The 19,417-nt window shown below is 52.5% G+C and overlaps 1 protein-coding gene across 1 annotated transcript in view; it reads right to left on the bottom strand.

Annotated features, from left to right (window-relative positions):
* JMJD6 (jumonji domain containing 6, arginine demethylase and lysine hydroxylase) overlaps positions 1-19,417 on the bottom strand; it is a 61,952-nt gene that overhangs the window by 5,628 nt on the left and 36,907 nt on the right. Inside the window, exon 5 of the mRNA XM_075349555.1 lies at positions 637-775. Within this exon, the coding sequence (XP_075205670.1) occupies positions 637-775 (139 nt within the window). The remainder of the gene's footprint in view (positions 1-636; positions 776-19,417) is intronic.

Genomic DNA, 19,417 nt, shown 5'->3' with positions numbered 1-19,417 from the left:
GCGTCACCAACGGGCGATTCAATGGCGCCAGTAGCCTGCTTAATGACCCTGTCACTGAGACACCCCATTATTTGACACCCTCGCAGCCCACCTGCCGATCAATGGCACCTGCCGCGATCTCCCCGAGCACGTCCGGTGATCCTGTCTCCTATGACCCCGCTCCACCACTGCCACCCCGGTAAGCCATGTATGTTTTGTAAGACGCACCCCATTTCCCCCAGTTTTGGGGGAAGAAAAAGTGTGTCTTACAATTCAGAAAACACGGTACCTTGGTGTCCTACACAGGCAACAAGTGTGGCAGGTAACTCCTATTTCTACATATGATTACTTTAAAAGGTCTTTTTGGCCTAAACATGCCTTAAAACAAAGCCTCCCAGCTGTATGAAATCCATATCGTAGCCACAAGCTTTGTGTGGAAGCTACTAATCACATTACTTCCACTTGCAGTTTTTAGATGCAGGATTTAGCTTTACAGGAGATCTGTCACAACAAATCAGCCCACTGCTCCACACAGACTTGTAGAGGCATCAAGTCTGCTAATGCCGATTACCATGTGCTGCCAAGTAACTGAATCTACGCCAACTGCTTATGGGCACGGAGCGAGGCCACTGCTCGTGTAATACTTTATAACCTTACCTCTGATCCAGATTCTGAAGAGCTGGAGGATGAGGAGCTGGACGAGTCACTTGAAGAGTCAGATGCAATCCCGGTAGATTCCTGTAAATCCACAGTGTCTGCCAATGCGGCCAGCTCAGGACGCTCCTGCTTTAAGATCCTAGAAAGGCCAAATAATAAAAAGATGATCACTGTCCATGAAATAACTGTTACCAAGGCACAAATATTTAAAGGTGTTGTCCACTACTTTTACATTGATGGCCTATCCTTAGAACAGGTCATCAATGTCTGACCGGCCAGGGTCCGACACCCAGCATACCCGCCGATCATCTGTTCTCAGGGCCAGCAGCAGACAGCTGGAGATGCTCAGTTTCAGAGCTACCCCATCTTCTGATAGTGGCCAGGTACCGCATATCTGCCTCCCATTCAAAATCAAAAAGAGGCGCATATGCAGTGTATATATTATATAGAATATATATATATATATATTAGCTGTACTACCCGGCTTCGCCCGGGTTAATAACTGCTGTTGACAAAATAGAATGTATTAACAAAAATGTATTCTGCACACAAAAACCACAAAACAAATCGATATAAATGTAATTATGTCTTTCTCCGTCCGTCTGCCTTTCCCCGTCCGTCAGTCCGCCTCTTTCCCCGTCCGTCCGTCTCTTTCCCTGTCCGTCCGTCTGCCTCTTTCCCTGTCTGTGTCTGCCTCTTTCCCTGTCTGTGTCTGCCTCTTTCCCTGTCTGTGTCTGCCTCTTTCCCTGTCTGTGTCTGCCTCTTTCCCTGTCTGTGTCTGCCTCTTTTCCTGGCTGCATTGTGACACGCCAACATTGCATATAAGGGCGTGGCTGCGCATTCTTCTGAAGTTCTGGCTGCAATGTGGCTCCCAGCTCCATTCGCTTTAATGGAGGCAGGTTTTTTGGCGAATAACTGTAAAGCACGGGGTTAAAATTTCCCCTCAAAACATAGCCTATGACGCTCTCGGAGTCCAGACGTGTGAGTGTGCAAAATTTTGTGGCTGTAGCTGCGACAGTGCAGATGCCAATCCTGGACATACATATATACACACATTCAGGTTTATATATTAGATATATATATATCCCTGCACAAAAACATGGGTGTGTATATATTTTAGACATACTATTTTAGAACTTCTTACTTTGTTTTAGTTTTCGTAGGGTAATTGAACGTGTAATCTTTTGATTGCGTATACTAAATACTGCAACACCATAACATTTAGTAAAGTTGTTTAACCCCTTCACGACCTTGGGGGTACTGGTATGTCCAAGGCCGTGTCTGTCCTTTTAATATGGAAGAGCCTGTATGTTTCCCTGTACATTTTGGCTGATCTGATCAGCTGATGTGCAGCTAAAAGGCGGGCATGGATTGGAGATCCACCCGTGCCTGTTAACTAATTAAATTCAGTTGTCAATCTCTGATAAAGGGAATTTTGTTTGCTTACCGTAAATTCCTTTTCTTCTAGCTCCTATTGGGAGACCCAGACAATTGGGTGTATAGCTTCTGCCTCCGGAGGCCACACAAAGTATTACACTTTTAAAAAAGTGTAACCCCTCCCCTCTGCCTATACACCCTCCCGTGGACCACGGGCTCCTCAGTTTGGTGCAAAAGCAGGAAGGAGAAAACTTATAAATGGTCAAGAGCAAATTCAATCCGAAGGATGTTCGGAGAACTGAAGATCATGAACGAAAAGAAAAAAATCAACATCAACAACATGTGTACACAAAAGAACAACCAGCCCGAAGGGCACAGGGGCGGGTGCTGGGTCTCCCAATAGGAGCTAGAAGAAAAGGAATTTACGGTAAGCAAACAAAATTCCCTTTTTCTTTGTCGCTCCATTGGGAGACCCAGACAATTGGGACGTCCAAGAGCAGTCCCTGGGTGGGTAAAGCAATACCCCCATAAAAAGAGCCGAAAACGGCCCCCTCTTACAGGTGGGCAACCGCCGCATGGAGGACTCGCCTACCTAGACTGGCGTCTGCCGAAGCATAGGTATGCACTTGATAGTGCTTCCTGAAAGTGTGCAGGCTAGACCACGTAGCCGCCTGACACACCTGCTGAGCCGTCGCCTGGTGCCGCAATGCCCAGGACGCACCTACAGCTCTGGTAGAATGGGCTTTCAACCCTGAAGGGAGCGGAAGCCCAGAAGTACGGTAGGCCTCGAGAATCGGTTCCTTGATCCACCTAGCCAAGGTGGACTTGGAGGCCTGAGAGCCCTTACGCTGGCCAGCGACAAATACAAAGAGCGCGTCTGAACGGCGCAGGGGCGCCGTGCGAGACACGTAGATCCAGAGTGCTCTCACTAGATCCAAAGAGTGCAAATCCTTCTCACACTGGTGAATTGGATTAGGGCAAAAGGAAGGCAAGGAGATACCCTGATTTAGATGAAAAGGGGATACCACCTTAGGAAGGAATTCCGGGACAGGACGCAGAACCACCTTATCCTTGTGGAAAACCAGGAAAGGAGATTTGCATGAAAGCGCTGCAAGCTCAGACACTCTCCGAAGAGATGTGACTGCAACCAGGAAGGCCACCTTCTGAGAAAGACGGGAGAGAGAGACATCCCGCAACGGCTCATAAGGCGGCTTTTGAAGAGCCGTCAGGACCCTGTTAAGCTCCCAAGGTTCCAACGGTTCCACTTTGTAAGGTGGGACCATGTGGCAAACCCCCTGCAGGAACGTGTGGACCTGCGGAAGTCTGGCTAGCCGCGATTGAAAAAACACGGAGATCGCCGACACTTGGCCCTTGAGAGAGCCGAGAGACAAACCCATATCCATTCCAGATTGTAGGAATGAAAGAAATGTGGGTAAGGCAAACGGCCATGGAGAAAAACCGTTATCAGAGCACCAGGATAAGAAGATTTGCCAAGTCCTGTGATAGATCTTTGCGGACGTTGGTTTCCTGGCTTGTCTCATGGTGGCAATTACATCCTGAGATAACCCTGAAGACGCTAGGAGCCAGGACTCGATGGCCACACAGTCAGGTTGATGGCCACAGAATTCAGATGGAAAAACGGGCCTTGGGACAGCAAGTCTGGGCGGTCTGGAAGTGCCCACGGTTGACCCACCGTGAGATGCCACAGATCTGGATACCACGACCTCCTCGGCCAGTCTGGAGCGACGAGAATGGCACGACGGCAGTCGGACCGGATTTTGCGTAGTACCCTGGGCAGCATCGCCAGAGGGGGAAACACATATGGCAGTTGAAACTGCGACCAATCCTGGACCAAAGCGTCCGCGGCCAGAGCTCTGTGATCCTGAGACCGTGCCATGAAGGCCGGGACCTTGTTGTTGTGTCGTGACGCCATGAGATAGACGTCCGGCGTTCCCCAGCGGCGGCAGATCTCTCGAAACACGTCTGGGTGAAGAGACCATTCACCCGCGTCCATGCCCTGACGACTGAGAAAGTCTGCTTCCCAGTTTTCTACGCCCGGGATGTGAACTGCGGAGATGGTGGAGTCTGTCTTTTCCACCCACTGCAGAATCCGCCGGACTTCCTGGAAGGCTTGACGACTGCAAGTGCCGCCCTGGTGGTTGATGTAGGCGACGGCAGTGGCGTTGTCCGACTGGATTCGGATCTGCCTGCCCTCCAGCCACCGATGGAAAGCCAATAGGGCTAGATATACTGCCCTTATCTCCAGGATATTGATCTGAAGGGATGATTCTATTGGAGTCCAGGTTCCTTGAGCCCTGTGGTGGAGAAAGACCGCTCCCCAACCTGACAGGCTCGCGTCCGTGGTGACCACGGCCCAGGTTGGGGGTAGGAAGGATTTTCCCCGGGACAGAGATGTGGGGAGGAGTCACCACCGAACTGATGTCCTGGTTGCGACGGAAAGAGAGACGTTCTTGTCGAGGGAAGCCGAACTCTTGTCCCATTTGCGAAGAATGTCCCATTGGAGTGGCCGTAGATGGAATTGCGCAAACGGCACTGCCTCCATAGCTGCAACCATCTTCCCCAGGAAGTGCATGAGGCGCTTCAAGGAGTGTGACTGACCCCCAAGAAGGGACTGCACCCCCGCCTGCAGAGAAAGCTGTTTGTCCCGCGGTAGCTTGACTAACGCTGGCTGGGTATGAAACTCCATCCCGAGGTAAGTCAGTGATTGGGTCGGCGTCAACTTGGATTTCGGGAAATTGATGAGCCACCCGAACTGTTGGAGAGTCGCCAGAGTGACGGTAAGACTCCGTTGACACGCCACCAGAGAAGGAGCCCTGACTAGGAGATCGTCTAAGTAAGGGATCACCGAGTGGCCCTGAGAGTGCAAGACCGCCACGACGGATGCCATGACTTTGGTGAAAACCCGTGGGGCTGTCGCCAGGCCGAAAGGCAGTGCCACGAACTGGAGGTGTTCGTCCCCGAAGGCGAAACGCAGGAAACGTTGGTGTTCGGGTGCGATCGGTACATGGAGATAAGCATGTTTGATGTCGATCGATGCTAGGAAGTCTCCTTGTGACATCGAGGCGATGATCGAGCGGAGAGATTCCATCCGAAACCGTCTGATTCTCACATGTCTGTTGAGCAGCTTGAGGTCCAGAACGGGACGGAATGATCCGTCCTTTTTTGGCACCACGAACAAGTTGGAGTAAAATCCGCGACCACGTTCCAGAAGGGGAACGGGAATCACAACTCCTTCCATCTTCAGAGCGTCCACTGCCTGAAAAAGTGCGTCGGCCTGTGCTGGGGGTGGGGAGGTTCTGAAGAAACGAGCCGCAGGTCGAGAGCTGAACTCTATCCTGTAACCATGAGACAGAATGTCTCTCACCCAACGGTCTTGAACGTGTGGCCACCAGGCGTCGCCAAAGCGGGAGAGCCTGCCACCGACCGAGGATGTGGCTGGATGAGGACGAGAGTCATGAGGAGGCCGACTTGGAGGCAGTGCCTCCCGCGGCGTTTTGGGGGCGTGGCTTGGACCGCCACGCATAGGAGTTCCTCTGGCCTTTCTCCGGCCTGATGGACGAAGAGGATTGGGTCTTGGCGGGGGGACGAAAGGACCGAAACCTCGATTGGATCTTCCTCTGCTGAGGTCTCTTAGGCTTGGACTGGGGCAAGGAGGAGGCAAACCAGTTAAGAACCTTTTGGAGGCAGAGTTTGCTTTCCATTCGCGCAGCCACATGGCCCTGCGGACTGCCACGGAGTTAGCGGATGCCACGGCCGTACGGCTAGCGGAGTCCAGGACGGCGTTCATGGCGTAGGACGAAAAAGCTGATGCCTGAGAAGTCAAGGATGCAACATGCGGAGCAGAATTCCGCGTGACGGCATTAATCTCAGTCAGACATGCCGAGATTGCTTGGAGAGCCCATACTGCCGCAAAGGCCGGGGCGAAAGACGCGCCCGTAGCCTCATAAATAGACTTCACCAAGAGCTCTATCTGTCTGTCAGTGGCATCCTTCAGGGATGAGCCATCGGCAACAGACACAACGGACCTAGCAGCCAATCTAGAGACTGGAGGATCCACCTTGGGGGAGTGTGCCCAGCCCTTAACGACTTCAGGTGGAAAAGGATAACGCGTGTTAGTGTGCCGCTTAGCAAAGCGCTTGTCCGGAACCGCTTTGGGCTTCTGGACAGCGTCCCTGAAGTTAGAGTGATCAAAAAACGTATTGCGAGTACGTTTGGGAAATCGAAATTGGTGTTTCTCCTGCCGAGAAGCCGGCTCCTCTGCAGGAGGAGGTGGGGGAGAGAGATCCAACACCTCGTTGATGGACGAGATAAGATCATTTACTAAGGCGTCCCCTTCAGGGGCATCAAGGTTAAGAGTGAATTCAGGGTCAGAGCCCTGAGCTCCCACGTCCGCCTCGTCTTCCTGAGAGTCCTCAAGCTGGGATCCAGAGCAGCGTGAGGAGGCCGGGGAAGAGTCCCAGCGAGGCCGCTTAGCCGGCCTGGGGCTGCGATCCGGGCAGGAGTCCTCCGCCTGGGACCTAGGGGCTATCCTGGGAGCGCGCTGCGGCGCGGACCGAGAAGGGCCTGGAGGAGACAAACGAACAGGGGCCAGGGTCTGTGAAGGGCCCGGTCTGGACTGCAATGCCTCAAGGAGCTTAGATGACCATTTGTCCATAGACTGTGCAATGGATTGAGAAAGGGACTGTGAGAGCGTCTCAGCGAAAGAAGCCAACGACGGTGTCTCTGTCCCTGCTGACTGCATGAGGCTCCGGCTGAGCAAGCGTGGCAGGAGTCGAGCATTGATCACAGTGAGGGTAGGTGGATCCCGCAGGCAACATAGCCCTACAAGAGGTACAGGCCGCGAAAAAAATCTGTGCCTTAGGGGCTTTGCTCCTTGTGGACGACATGCTGAAAGCAATAGGTGTCTCTTAGGAGAGTGACCACTGAGGGTATATGGGAAAAAGGGTATACAGCCGTACCGAATATATATATATATATATATATATATATATATATATATATATATATATATATATATATATATATATATATATATATATATATATATATATATATATATATATATATATATATATATATCCATATATATATATATATCCAGGCACCCAAGGGGGACCAGCACCGGGTGACCGGTGTGGCTTACCAACCGCTTGTGTCCTCCAGATTCCCTGTCGTGGGTCCCCCGGAGCTGTAGAGCTGTGCAGCTGCAGCATACACTGGCAGAATGCCAAACATGGCCGCCGGAGCTCTCAAGGGGGGTGTGGAGCCATGGGCGGCGCCGGCAAAAGGCGGGAATCTGGAAGCCCCATAGTGGTCAATGAGAGGGGAGGGGAGACATGCAAAGATGCTCCAGCCCTCTGTCGGTAATCCCGCCCTTACCCCTGACAGGCAGGCCCGGGGGCGGGATTTTTCGCGACTAGGCCGCGGTGAAGCCGGGGACAAAGAAGGGAATTTTGTTACTTACCGTAAATTCCTTTTCTTCTAGCTCTTATTGGGAGACCCAGACGATTGGGGTATAGCTACTGCCCTCCGGAGGCCACACAAAGCACTACACTAAAAAGTGCAAGGCCCCTCCCCTTCTGGCTATACCCCCCCGTGGTATCACGGGTTCTCCAGTTTTAGTGCCAAAGCAAGAAGGAGGAAGCCAATAACTGGTTTAAACAAATTAACTCCGAATAACGTCGGAGAACTGAAAAACCGTTCAACATGAACAACATGTGTACCCGCAAACAACAAAAAAATCCCGAAGGACAACAGGGCGGGTGCTGGGTCTCCCAATAAGAGCTAGAAGAAAAGGAATTTACGGTAAGTAACAAAATTCCCTTCTTCTTCAGCGCTCTATTGGGAGACCCAGACGATTGGGACGTCCAAAAGCTGTCCCTGGGTGGGTAAAGAGATACCTCATGTTAGAGCTGCAAAACAGCCCTCCCCTACGGGGATGTCACTGCCGCCTGCAGGACTCTTCTACCTAAGCTGGCATCCGCCGAAGCATAGGTATGCACCTGATAATGTTTGGTGAAAGTGTGCAGACTCGACCAGGTAGCTGCCTGGCACACCTGTTGAGCCGAAGCCTGGTGTCGTAATGCCCAGGACGCACCCACGGCTCTGGTTGAGTGGGCTTTTAGCCCTGAAGGAACCGGAAGCCCCGCAGAACGGTAGGCCTCTAGAATTGGTTCTTTGATCCATCGAGCCAGGGTGGCTTTAGAAGCCTGCAACCCCTTGCGCGGACCAGCGACAAGGACAAAAAGTGCATCGGAACGGCGCATGGGCGCCGTGCGGGAAATGTAGATTCTGAGTGCTCTCACCAGATCCAGCAAACGTAAGTCCTTTTCATACCGGTGAACCGGATGAGGACAAAAGGAAGGCAAGGATATATCCTGATTAAGATGAAACGAGGAGACGACCTTAGGGAGAAACTCCGGAATGGGGCGCAGCACTACCTTGTCCTGGTGGAACACCAGGAAGGGAGCCTTGGATGACAGAGCTGCCAGCTCCGACACTCGCCGAAGCGATGTGATCGCAACAAGAAACGCCACTTTCTGTGACAGGCGAGAAAAGGAAACTTCCTTCAGAGGCTCGAAAGGCGGCTTCTGGAGAGCAACTAGTACCCTGTTCAGATCCCATGGATCTAACGGCCGCTTGTACGGGGGCACAATATGACAGACCCCCTGCAGGAACGTGCGCACCTTAGGAAGACGTGCTAGACGCTTCTGAAAAAACACGGATAGTGCCGATACTTGCCCTTTAAGGGAGCTGAGCGACAAGCCCTTTTCTAACCCCGATTGCAGGAAAGAAAGAAAAGTGGGCAATGCAAATGGCCAGGGAGACACTCCCTGAGCGGAACACCAGGATAAGAAAATCTTCCACGTTCTGTGGTAGATCTTAGCAGAAGTCGACTTTCTAGCCTGTCTCATTGTGGCTACAACTCCTTGGGATAATCCTGAAGACGCTAGGATCCAGGACTCAATGGCCACACAGTCAGGTTCAGGGCCGCAGAATTCTGATGGAAAAACGGCCCTTGGGACAGTAAGTCTGGTCGGTCTGGCAGTGACCACGGTCGACCGACCGTGAGATGCCACAGATCCGGATACCACGATCTCCTCGGCCAGTCTGGGGCGACGAGTATGACGCGGCTGCAATCGGATCTGATCTTGCGTAACACTCTGGGCAAGAGTGCCAGAGGTGGGAAGACGTATGGGAGCCGGAACTGCGACCAATCTTGAACTAATGCGTCTGCCGCCAGAGCTCTTTGATCGCGCGACCTCGCCATGAATGCCGGGACCTTGTTGTTGTGCCGGGACGCCATTAGGTCGACGTCCGGCACTCCCCATCGGCGACAGATTTCCTGAAACACGTCCGGGTGAAGGGACCACTCCCCTGCGTCCATGCCCTGGCGACTGAGGAAGTCTGCTTCCCAATTTTCTACGCCTGGGATGTGAACCGCGGATATGGTGGATGCTGTGTCCTCCACCCACATTAGAATGCGCCGGACTTCTTGGAATGCTTGCCGACTGCGCGTCCCTCCTTGGTGGTTGATGTATGCCACCGCTGTGGAGTTGTCCGACTGGATTCGGATCTGCTTTCCTTCCAGCCACTGTTGGAAAGCCAGTAGGGCAAGATACACTGCCCTGATTTCCAGAACATTGATCTGAAGGGTGGACTCCTGCGGAGTCCACGTCCCCTGGGCCCTGTGGTGGAGAAACACTGCTCCCCACCCTGACAGACTCGCATCTGTCGTGACCACTGCCCAGGATGGGGGCAGGAAGGATCTTCCCTGAGACAATGAGGTGGGAAGGAGCCACCATTGTAGAGAGTCCTTGGCCGTCTGGGAAAGAGAGACTTTCCTGTCCAGGGACGTTGACTTCCCGTCCCATTGGCGGAGAATGTCCCATTGAAGTGGGCGCAGATGAAACTGCGCAAAGGGAACTGCTTCCATGGCTGCCACCATCTTCCCGAGGAAGTGCATGAGGCGCCGTAAGGGGTGCGACTGGCCTTGAAGGAGGGATTGCACCCCTGTCTGTAGGGACCGCTGCTTGTTCAGCGGAAGCTTCACTCTCGCTGCTCGAGTATGAAACTCCATGCCAAGATACGTTAGCGACTGTGACGGTGACAGATTCGACTTTGGAAAGTTGATGATCCATCCGAACGTCTGTAGAGTCTCCAGCGTAGCATGTAGACTGAGTTGGCATGCCTCTTGAGAGGGTGCCTTGACAAGTAGATCGTCTAGGTAAGGGATCACCGAATGTCCCTGAGAGTGCAAGACTGCTACCACCGCCGCCATGACCTTGGTGAAGACCCGGGGGGCTGTCGCCAGACCGAATGGCAGAGCTACGAACTGAAGATGGTCGTTTCCTATCACAAAACGTAGAAAACGTTGATGTTCTGTAGCAATTGGCACGTGGAGATAAGCATCTTTGATGTCTATTGAGGCAAGGAAGTCTCCTTGAGACATTGAGGCAACGACAGAGCGGAGGGTTTCCATCCGGAACCGTCTGGCGTGCACATGTTTGTTGAGCAGCTTTAGATCCAGAACAGGACGGAACGAGCCGTCCTTTTTTGGAACCACAAAGAGATTGGAGTAAAACCCTCGCCCTTGTTCCTGAGGCGGTACAGGAACCACTACTCCTTCCGCTCTTAGGGAGTCCACCGCCTGCAGCAGGGCATCTGCTCGGCCTGGATGTGGGGAGGTTCTGAAGAACCGAGCTGGAGGACGAGAACTGAACTCGATTCTGTACCCGCGAGACAAAATGTTTGTCACCCACCGGTCTTTGACCTGTGACATCCAAATGTCGGAAAAGCGGGAGAGCCTGCCCCCGACCGGAGATGCGGAGGGGGGGGGGCTGGAAGTCATGAGGTAGCCGCTTTGGAAGCGGTTCCTCCATTTGCTTTCTTGGGGCGTGCGTGAGCCCGCCAGGAATCTGAGACTCTTTGCGTCCTCTGAGTCCCTTTGGACGAGGAGAATTGTGTCTTGCCCGAACCTCGAAAGGACTGAAACCTCTGCTGCCATTTTTTCTGCTGAGGTTTGCTTGATCTGGGCTGGGGTAAGGAAGAGTCTTTACCCTTGGACTGTTTAATGATGTCAGCCAATGGCTCGCCAAACAGTCTATCTCTAGATAAAGGCAAGCTGGTTAAACATTTTTTGGAACCAGCATCTGCTTTCCAGTCCTTTAACCACAAGGCTCTGCGCAAAACTACCGAATTGGCGGACGCCATTGAGGTGCGGCTGGTAGATTCTAGGACCGCATTGATAGCGTAAGACGCAAACGCAGACATCTGCGAGGTAAGGGACGCCACTTGCGGCACCGCTGGATGTATGATAGCATCCACTTTTGCTAACCCAGCTGAAATAGCTTGGAGTGCCCATACGGCTGCGAATGCTGGAGCAAACGACGCGCCGATAGCTTCATAGACAGATTTTAACCAAAGGTCCATCTGTCTGTCATTGGCATCCTTAAGTGAAGCGCCATCCTCCACTGCAACTATGGATCTAGCTGCAAGTTTGGAAATCGGGGGGTCTACTTTTGGACACTGGGTCCAGCGCTTGACCACATCAGGGGGGAAAGGAAAACGTGTATCCTTAGAACGTTTAGAGAAACGCCTTTCTGGATGAGCGTCGTGTTTCTGGATTGACTCTCTGAAGTCAGAGTGATCCAAGAAAGCACTCAATTTACGCTTGGGATAGAGGAAACGAAACTTCTCCTGCTCTGCAGCTGCCTCCTCTGCAGAAGGAGCTGGGGGAGAAATATCCAACAGTCTATTGATGGCTGAGATAAGCTCGTTTACCATGGCGTCCCCATCCGGGGTATCCAGATTGAGAGGGGTTCCAGGATAAGACTCCTGATCACTCTCTTCAGACGCATCACAGGGCGACTGATTGCGCTGAGACCCTGAGCAGTGTGATGACGTTGAGGGTCTTTCCCAGCGAGCTCGCTTAGGGTGGCTGGGGCTATCATCTGAGTCATAATACTCAGCCTGGGAAGCCGGGGACCCCCTTGCAGTCTGGATTAATTCCAACTGAGGGGGATTAGAGGACAGAGACCTCGCCGTGTCCATAGACTGAGCCCCAGTCATGGATTGCAAAGTTTCAAGGATTTTTGCCATAGTCACAGACATTCCATCAGCAAAAACTGCAAAGTCTGTCCCTGACACCGGGGCAGGACTTACAAGCGTCTCAGCCTGGGTCACTACCCCTCCGGACTCCGGCTGGCGAAGCAGCACCGGATCTGAGCATTGCACACAATGGGGGTCTTTGGAACCTGCTGGTAGAGCAGCCCCACATGCAGCACACGCAGTGTACACAGCCCTAGCCTTGGCAGCCTTGCGTTTTGTGGATGACATGTTGCTGCTTCCTCAGAGCGATCTGGGTATCCAGCCAGGAAGCGACCTCACAGTGCAAGAAATAAATAAATATATATATCTGGTGACACAGTACACCAATACACACTGAGGCACTAGAGGGGCCAGCTGAAATGCCGCTTACCGCCCGCTTAAGAGCGGGTGTGTGGTCGCCAAAAGCCCCCTAGTCCAGGTCTCCCAGAGCCTTGCGTCCTTCCTCCAGCCAGACTGCATGTAATGGCTGCCGGCGTCCTGGGAGAGGAGGGGGGGCGGGCCCTGGGCGTTCCTGGCTAAGAGCGGGAAGCCTGCTTCCCTCTGTGCCTAGTGAGAGGGCTGGAGCATGTAAATCAGGCTCCAGCCCTCGTCGCTGCTGCGAAACAGCGTCTCTCCCCTACCCTGATTGACAGGGTGGGGGCGGGAACGAAGCGGAGCTAGGCCGCAAAAGCCGGGGACTGGATTTATAAACGCCGCCGCCGTAAAAGCGCGGTCGGCGTGTCCCCGGCGCACTACAAGTCACAGCAGCGCCGCCGGTCCAGTGGGGGTCGGCGCTGCGTTCCCACAACACAAAGTCCCCCAGTAAACTGTAGGAACACTAACTCCAACGTTACGGTCCCCGGCGCACTACAACACCCAGCCAGCCCGGAGTGTGTCTGTGCCTGCCGGGGACACAGAGTACCTGTATGATGCAGGGCCATGTCCCTGATTGTACTCCTGCTCCATATCCATCAGGTTCAACTGGGTCTGTGGATGGAGCCCGGCGTCAGAGCTTAGAGGCCGGCAGGATCCCACTTCCACAGAGCCCTACAAGGGGATGTGGAAGGAAAACAGCATGTGGGGCTCCAGCCCCTGTACCAGCAATAGGTACCTCAACCTTACAACACCATCCACGGGTGAGAAGGGAGCATGCTGGGGGCCCTATATGGGCCCTCTTTTCTTCCATCCGAAATAGTCAGCAGCTACTGCTGACTAAAATCTGTGGAGCTATGCGTGGATGTCTGACCTCCTTCGCACAAAGCTTGAAAACTGGAGAACCCGTGATACCACGGGGGGGTATAGCCAGAAGGGGAGGGGCCTTGCACTTTTTAGTGTAGTGCTTTGTGTGGCCTCCGGAGGGCAGTAGCTATACCCCAATCGTCTGGGTCTCCCAATAGAGCGCTGAAGAAATTTAAGGCCGTGCCCGACAAGCAGGCACGGTCGGCGCGGAAGTCCGATGAAAAAACAACGGACGGCGCTACTGGGGAGAAGGGCGACCTCTCTCTCTGTACCGTCCCCACATGGAGACACAGAGTACCTTCAAGGAGCAGGGCCCGGTCCCTGGGGGTGAAGACGCTCCGGTCCGGCAGGTTCCACCAGGGGCTGCGGATGGAGCACGGTCTCAGCAGGTGAATGACCGATGAGGCTCCCACTTCTCCCAGAGCCGCATAAGGGATGGTGAAGGAGATGGCATGTGGCTCCAGCCTTTGTACCCGCAATGGGTACTTCAAACTTAACAACACCGCCGACATAGTGGGGTGAGAAGGGAGCATGCCGGGGACACCATAGGGGACCTCTTTTCTTCCATCCGTCATACTATGTATGAGAATTTATTTTTTTTTGAGTGGATGTGTGCCTCCTTCCACACGAAGCATAAAACTGAGGAGCCCGTGGTCCACGGGAGGGTGTATAGGCAGAGGGGAGGGTTACACTTTTTTAAAAGTGTAATACTTTGTGTGGCCTCCAGAGGCAGAAGCTATACACCCCAATTGTCTGGGTCTCCCAATGGAGCGACAAAGAAAGCAAGATTTAATGGGTGCCGGTGGGGAGCACACCTTTCATCGCCACCATCAGCGGTCCTATGACGTGCCGATGGCTAATCATGACACCAGGGGGTCAGCAGATGACCCCTGTCGCTGTCATGACAAAGTTCCTGTGAATGCTGGCTGAGTGACAGTATTCACAGATCAACATTTCTGCTGTTCATAGGGATGCTGATGTACAGCAGAACGATCAGCGTGTATGAGCTACAAAAAAGAAAAAAAAAAAATTATAGAAAAAGTTTAAAAAATTAAAAATATAAAAGTTCAAATCAAAGTTCAGGCTCAAATGCTCCATTGAAAATAAAAATTAAAACAAGGAAAAAAGTTACATATTTGGATATCACTAAGTTCCACAATGGACCTATCAAAATATAAAATAATCTGATTGGTAAAGGGCGTAACATGGAAAAAAAAAACAACAAAAACATAAATACCAAAATAGCTACCGTATTTTTCGGACTATAAGACGAACCGGACTATAAGACGCACCCTTGTTTTAGAGGAGGAAAAAATAGAAAAAAAATAAAATTAAAGTAAAAGAATGGGGTCATGACACTGTTATTTTACTGCTGACAGTGTTACTGAGGTAATAAAATCCCCAAATTCTGTCCTCATATCCCCCATTCTGGGTACCTTCCAGGTATATATGGCCCCCATCGTGGAATATGTATGTTCCCCATCATTATATGTGTGATCCTCCAATCTGGTATGTGTGTGTGTGTGTATATACTTATATTGTGTGCGTGTGTGTGTATATACTTATATTGTGTGCGTGTGTGTGTGTGTGTGTGTGTGTGTGTGTGTGTGTGTGTGTGTGTGTGTGTGTGTGTATATATGTATATGTATATGTAGACCCGTCGAAGCACCGCAGGTGTGCGAAACGGCTGTCGTCTAACGTGCTGTCCGCTCCCTTCTCACTCCCCCCCAGCACAGCATGTAACTCCGAAGCTTGAATAAAAGCATTTTTCTACACAGCAGCAAGCGGTGAGTGCCCATGTTTTTCTTACCTTTGGATGCAAAAAAGAGAATTTAGTTTACTTACCGTAAATTCTTTTTCTTATAGTTCCGTATTGGGAGACCCAGACATTGGGTATATAGCTTCTGCCTCCGGAGGACACACAAAGTACTACACTAAAAAGTGTAGCTCCTCCCTCTGAGAATATACACCCCCTGGATAACCAAATCAAGCCAGTTTAGTGCAAAAGCTGAAGGAGAATAGCCACCCACAAGTAGAGATAGAGCAAGAACCGGAACAACCGGAGCCTCTGTCTACAACAACAGCCGGTGATAACACGCGGAACAAGAAACTGCCAACAGGCAACAGGGAGGGTGCTGGGTCTCCCAATACGGAACTATAAGAAAAAGAATTTACGGTAAGTAAACAAAATTCTCTTTTTCTTTATCGTTCCTATGGGAGACCCAGACATTGGGATGTCTCAAAGCAGTCCATGGGTGGGAATAAACAGAAAACTGAGAAGTAGGCGAAACCTAACTTCACAAATGGGCGACAGCCGCCTGAAGGATGCGTCTGCCCAAGCTCGCATCTGCCGAAGCATGAGCATGCACTTGGTAGTGCTTTGAAAAGGTATGCAGGCTAGTCCAAGTGGCAGCCTGACAGACCTGCTGAGCCGTAGCCTGGTGCCTGAAAGCCCAAGAGGCACCCACAGCTCTGGTCGAGTGTGCCTTGATCCCCGGCGGGGGAGGCACCTGAGTACACTGGTAGGCATCGGAAATGGCCGACCTAATCCAACGAGCTAAGGTCGGCTTAGAAGCAGAGAAGCCCTTACGCCGACCTGTGGTCAGCACAAAAAGAGAGGTGAACCGCCTAAAAACAGCGGTGCGAGACACATAGATCCGGAGTGCCCGCACCAGATCCAGAGTATGCAACGCTTTTTCAAAGCGATGAACAGGAGCCGGACAAAAGGAAGGCAGGGAAATGTCCTGGTTAAGGTGGAAAGGAGAAACCACCTTAGGGAGAAAGTCCGGAGTCGGACGGAGAACCACCTTGTCTTGATGAAAAACCAAAAAAGGTGACTCCGAAGAGAGCGCAGTCAAATCAGAGACTCTCCTGAGGGAAGTTATGGCCACTAGAAAGACCACTTTCTGTGAAAGACGAGACAAAGAAACCTCCCTAAGAGGCTCAAAGGGGGGTTTCTGCAAAGCCGTGAGGACCAGATTGAGGTCCCAGGGATCCAAAGGCCGCAGGTAAGGCGGAATGATGTGAGATGCGCCCTGCATGAAGGTGCGCACCTGAGCCAGCCGGGCGATACGCTGCTGGAACAACACTGACAGAGCCGAGACCTGTCCCTTGAGGGAATTGAGGGATAGTCCTAGCTGCAGACCGGACTGTAGAAAGGACAGGAGTGTCGGCAAGGAAAAAGGCCAAGGAGCATGGCCGGAAGAGCGACACCAGGACAGGAAAATTCTCCAGGTCCTGTGATAGATTTTGGCCGAGGAAGACTTCCGAGCCCGAGTCATAGTGGAGATGACTTCAGGAGGGATACCAGAAGTCGTCAAGAGCCACGCCGTCAATCTGAGAGCTGCAGAATTCTGGCGGAAAAACGGACCTTGTGAGAGAAGGTCTGGACGGTCCGGGAGATGCCACGGCACCTCTACGGACAGATGGAGCAGGTCTGGGTACCAAGCTCGCCTGGGCCAGTCTGGAGCAATGAGGATGACCCGACGGCCCTCCATTCTGATCTTGCGCAGGACTCTGGGCAAGAGAGCTAGAGGGGGAAACACGTAAGACAGACGAAACTGGGACCAATCTTGAACCAGCGCGTCCGCTGCAAAGGCCTGAGGATCGTGGGAGCGAGCCACGAAAACCGGAACCTTGTTGTTGTGCCGGGATGCCATTAGATCCACTTCCGGAGTGCCCCACTTGCGGCAGATTGACCGAAACACTGCCGGATGCAGGGACCACTCGCCACTGTCCACGGTTTGACGGCTGAGATAATCTGCCTCCCAGTTTTCCACGCCTGGGATGTGGACTGCGGATATGGTGGACTTGGAGTCCTCCGTCCACTGAAGGATGCGTTGAACCTCCAACATTGCCAGGCGGCTGCGTGTCCCGCCTTGGTGATTGATGTAGGCAACCGCTGTCGCGTTGTCTGACTGGACTCGAATGTGCTTGCCCGCCAACAGGTGGTGAAAGGCTAAGAGAGCTAGAAGCACAGCTCTGATTTCCAGCACATTGATCGAGAGGGCTGATTCGGACGGAGTCCAAGTGCCCTGCGCTCTGTGGTGGAGATATACTGCTCCCCAGCCAGATAGACTGGCATCCGTGGTGAGGATCACCCAGGACGGGGCCAGGAAGGAGCGTCCCTGAGACAGAGAGAGGGGCCGAAGCCACCACTGAAGGGAGCCCCTGGTCTGTGGCGACAGAGCCACTAACCTGTGCAAGGAGGAAGTCCGCTTGTCCCAACAGCGGAGAATGTCCAGCTGCAGAGGACGCAGATGGAACTGGGCAAAGGGAACCGCTTCCATTGACGCCACCATCTGACCCAGCACCTGCATTAGGTGCCTGATGGAATGATGGCGAGGCCTCAGCAAAGAGCGCACCGCCAGATGGAGGGACTGCTGTTTGACTAAGTGCAGCTTCACAAGTGCCGGCAGAGTCTCGAATTGCATCCCTAGGTACGTGAGCTTCTGGGTCGGAGTCAGAGTGGATTTGGGCAGATTGACAAGCCACCCGAATTGGACTAGAGTGGCGAGAGTGAGCGAGACACTCCGCTGACAGTCTGCACTGGATGAAGCCTTGACTAGAAGGTCAAGAGAAAGAGACATGGATCGCAGATCCCAAAAATACAATGATCTAAAGCCGCTAGGCAAAAAATTAAATAGAACATGAGGTTCTTTTGTTTCCATTCTGATCAGATTGTATTAAGCCCACTGCCACGTCACGGCAAACCTCTTGAGTGGGTCCCTAACCTGACCTTTTTGTGTGGCACCGTGCACTGACCACCGCCGCAGCGACAAAGCGCCAGCAAGGCGGGCGACCTGGTGCCTCACAGCACCCATGCTGCAAGGCAAAGCCCCCAAGGCTCCAGGCCGCGCCGCCCCACCGACACCACACCACCACAGCAGCAGCCACCACACAGCACCAGCACACAGTGAGAGGAGCTGTGCACTCACCTCCCAACTGGCTCCCATATGTGAACTGGGAGCAAAAAGAAGGCTGACCCCTCTTGCAGTCTCCTGCTGATTAAAATCACCTGTGCCAAATGGGGAGAGTGCAGATCCAAGCAAAAAAAAAAAAAAAAAAAAAAAAAAAAGAGGGGGATAGACTGATATAAATACCATACTATGAAGAAAAAGACATGGATCGCACATCCCAAAGATACAATGATCTAAAGCCGCTAGGCAAAGAAGGGAATTTTGTTACTTACCGTAAATTCCTTTTCTTCTAGCTCCTATTGGGAGACCCAGACGATTGGGTGTATAGCTACTGCCTCCGGAGGCCACACAAAGCATTACACTAAAAAGTGTAAGGCCCCTCCCCTTCTGGCTATACACCCCCCGTGGGATCACGGGCTGCTCAGTTTTAGTGCTAAAGCAAGAAGGAGGAAAGCCAATAACTGGTTCAAACAAATTCACTCCGAAGTAACATCGGAGAACTGAAAACCGTTCAACATGAACAACGTGTGTACCCGAAAACAACCAAAAATCCCGAAGGACAACAGGGCGGGTGCTGGGTCTCCCAATAGGAGCTAGAAGAAAAGGAATTTACGGTAAGTAACAAAATTCCCTTCTTCTTCGGCGCTCCATTGGGAGACCCAGACGATTGGGACGTCCAAAAGCAGTCCCTGGGTGGGTAAAGAAATACCTCATGTTAGAGCTGCAAAGACAGCCCTCCCCTACGGGGAGGCAACTGCCGCCTGCAGGACTCTTCTACCTAGGCTGGCGTCCGCCGAAGCATAGGTATGCACCTGATAATGTTTGGTGAAAGTGTGCAGACTCGACCAGGTAGCTGCCTGGCACACCTGTTGAGCCGTAGCCTGGTGTCGTAATGCCCAGGACGCACCCACGGCTCTGGTTGAGTGGGCCTTCAGCCCTGATGGAACCGGAAGCCCAGCAGAACGGTAGGCTTCAAGAATTGGTTCTTTGATCCATCGAGCCAGGGTGGCTTTGGAAGCCTGCGACCCTTTGCGCTTACCAGCGACAAGGACAAAGAGTGCATCCGAGCGGCGCAGTGGCGCCGTGCGGGAAATGTAGATTCTGAGTGCTCTCACCAGATCTAGCAAATGCAAATC

Source organism: Anomaloglossus baeobatrachus, chromosome 5 (assembly GCF_048569485.1).
Source record: "Anomaloglossus baeobatrachus isolate aAnoBae1 chromosome 5, aAnoBae1.hap1, whole genome shotgun sequence".
Lineage (NCBI taxonomy): Eukaryota > Metazoa > Chordata > Amphibia > Anura > Aromobatidae > Anomaloglossus > Anomaloglossus baeobatrachus.
The sequence above is the reverse complement of the archived record's forward strand: the minus strand, read 5'-3'. Positions and strand labels throughout refer to the sequence as shown.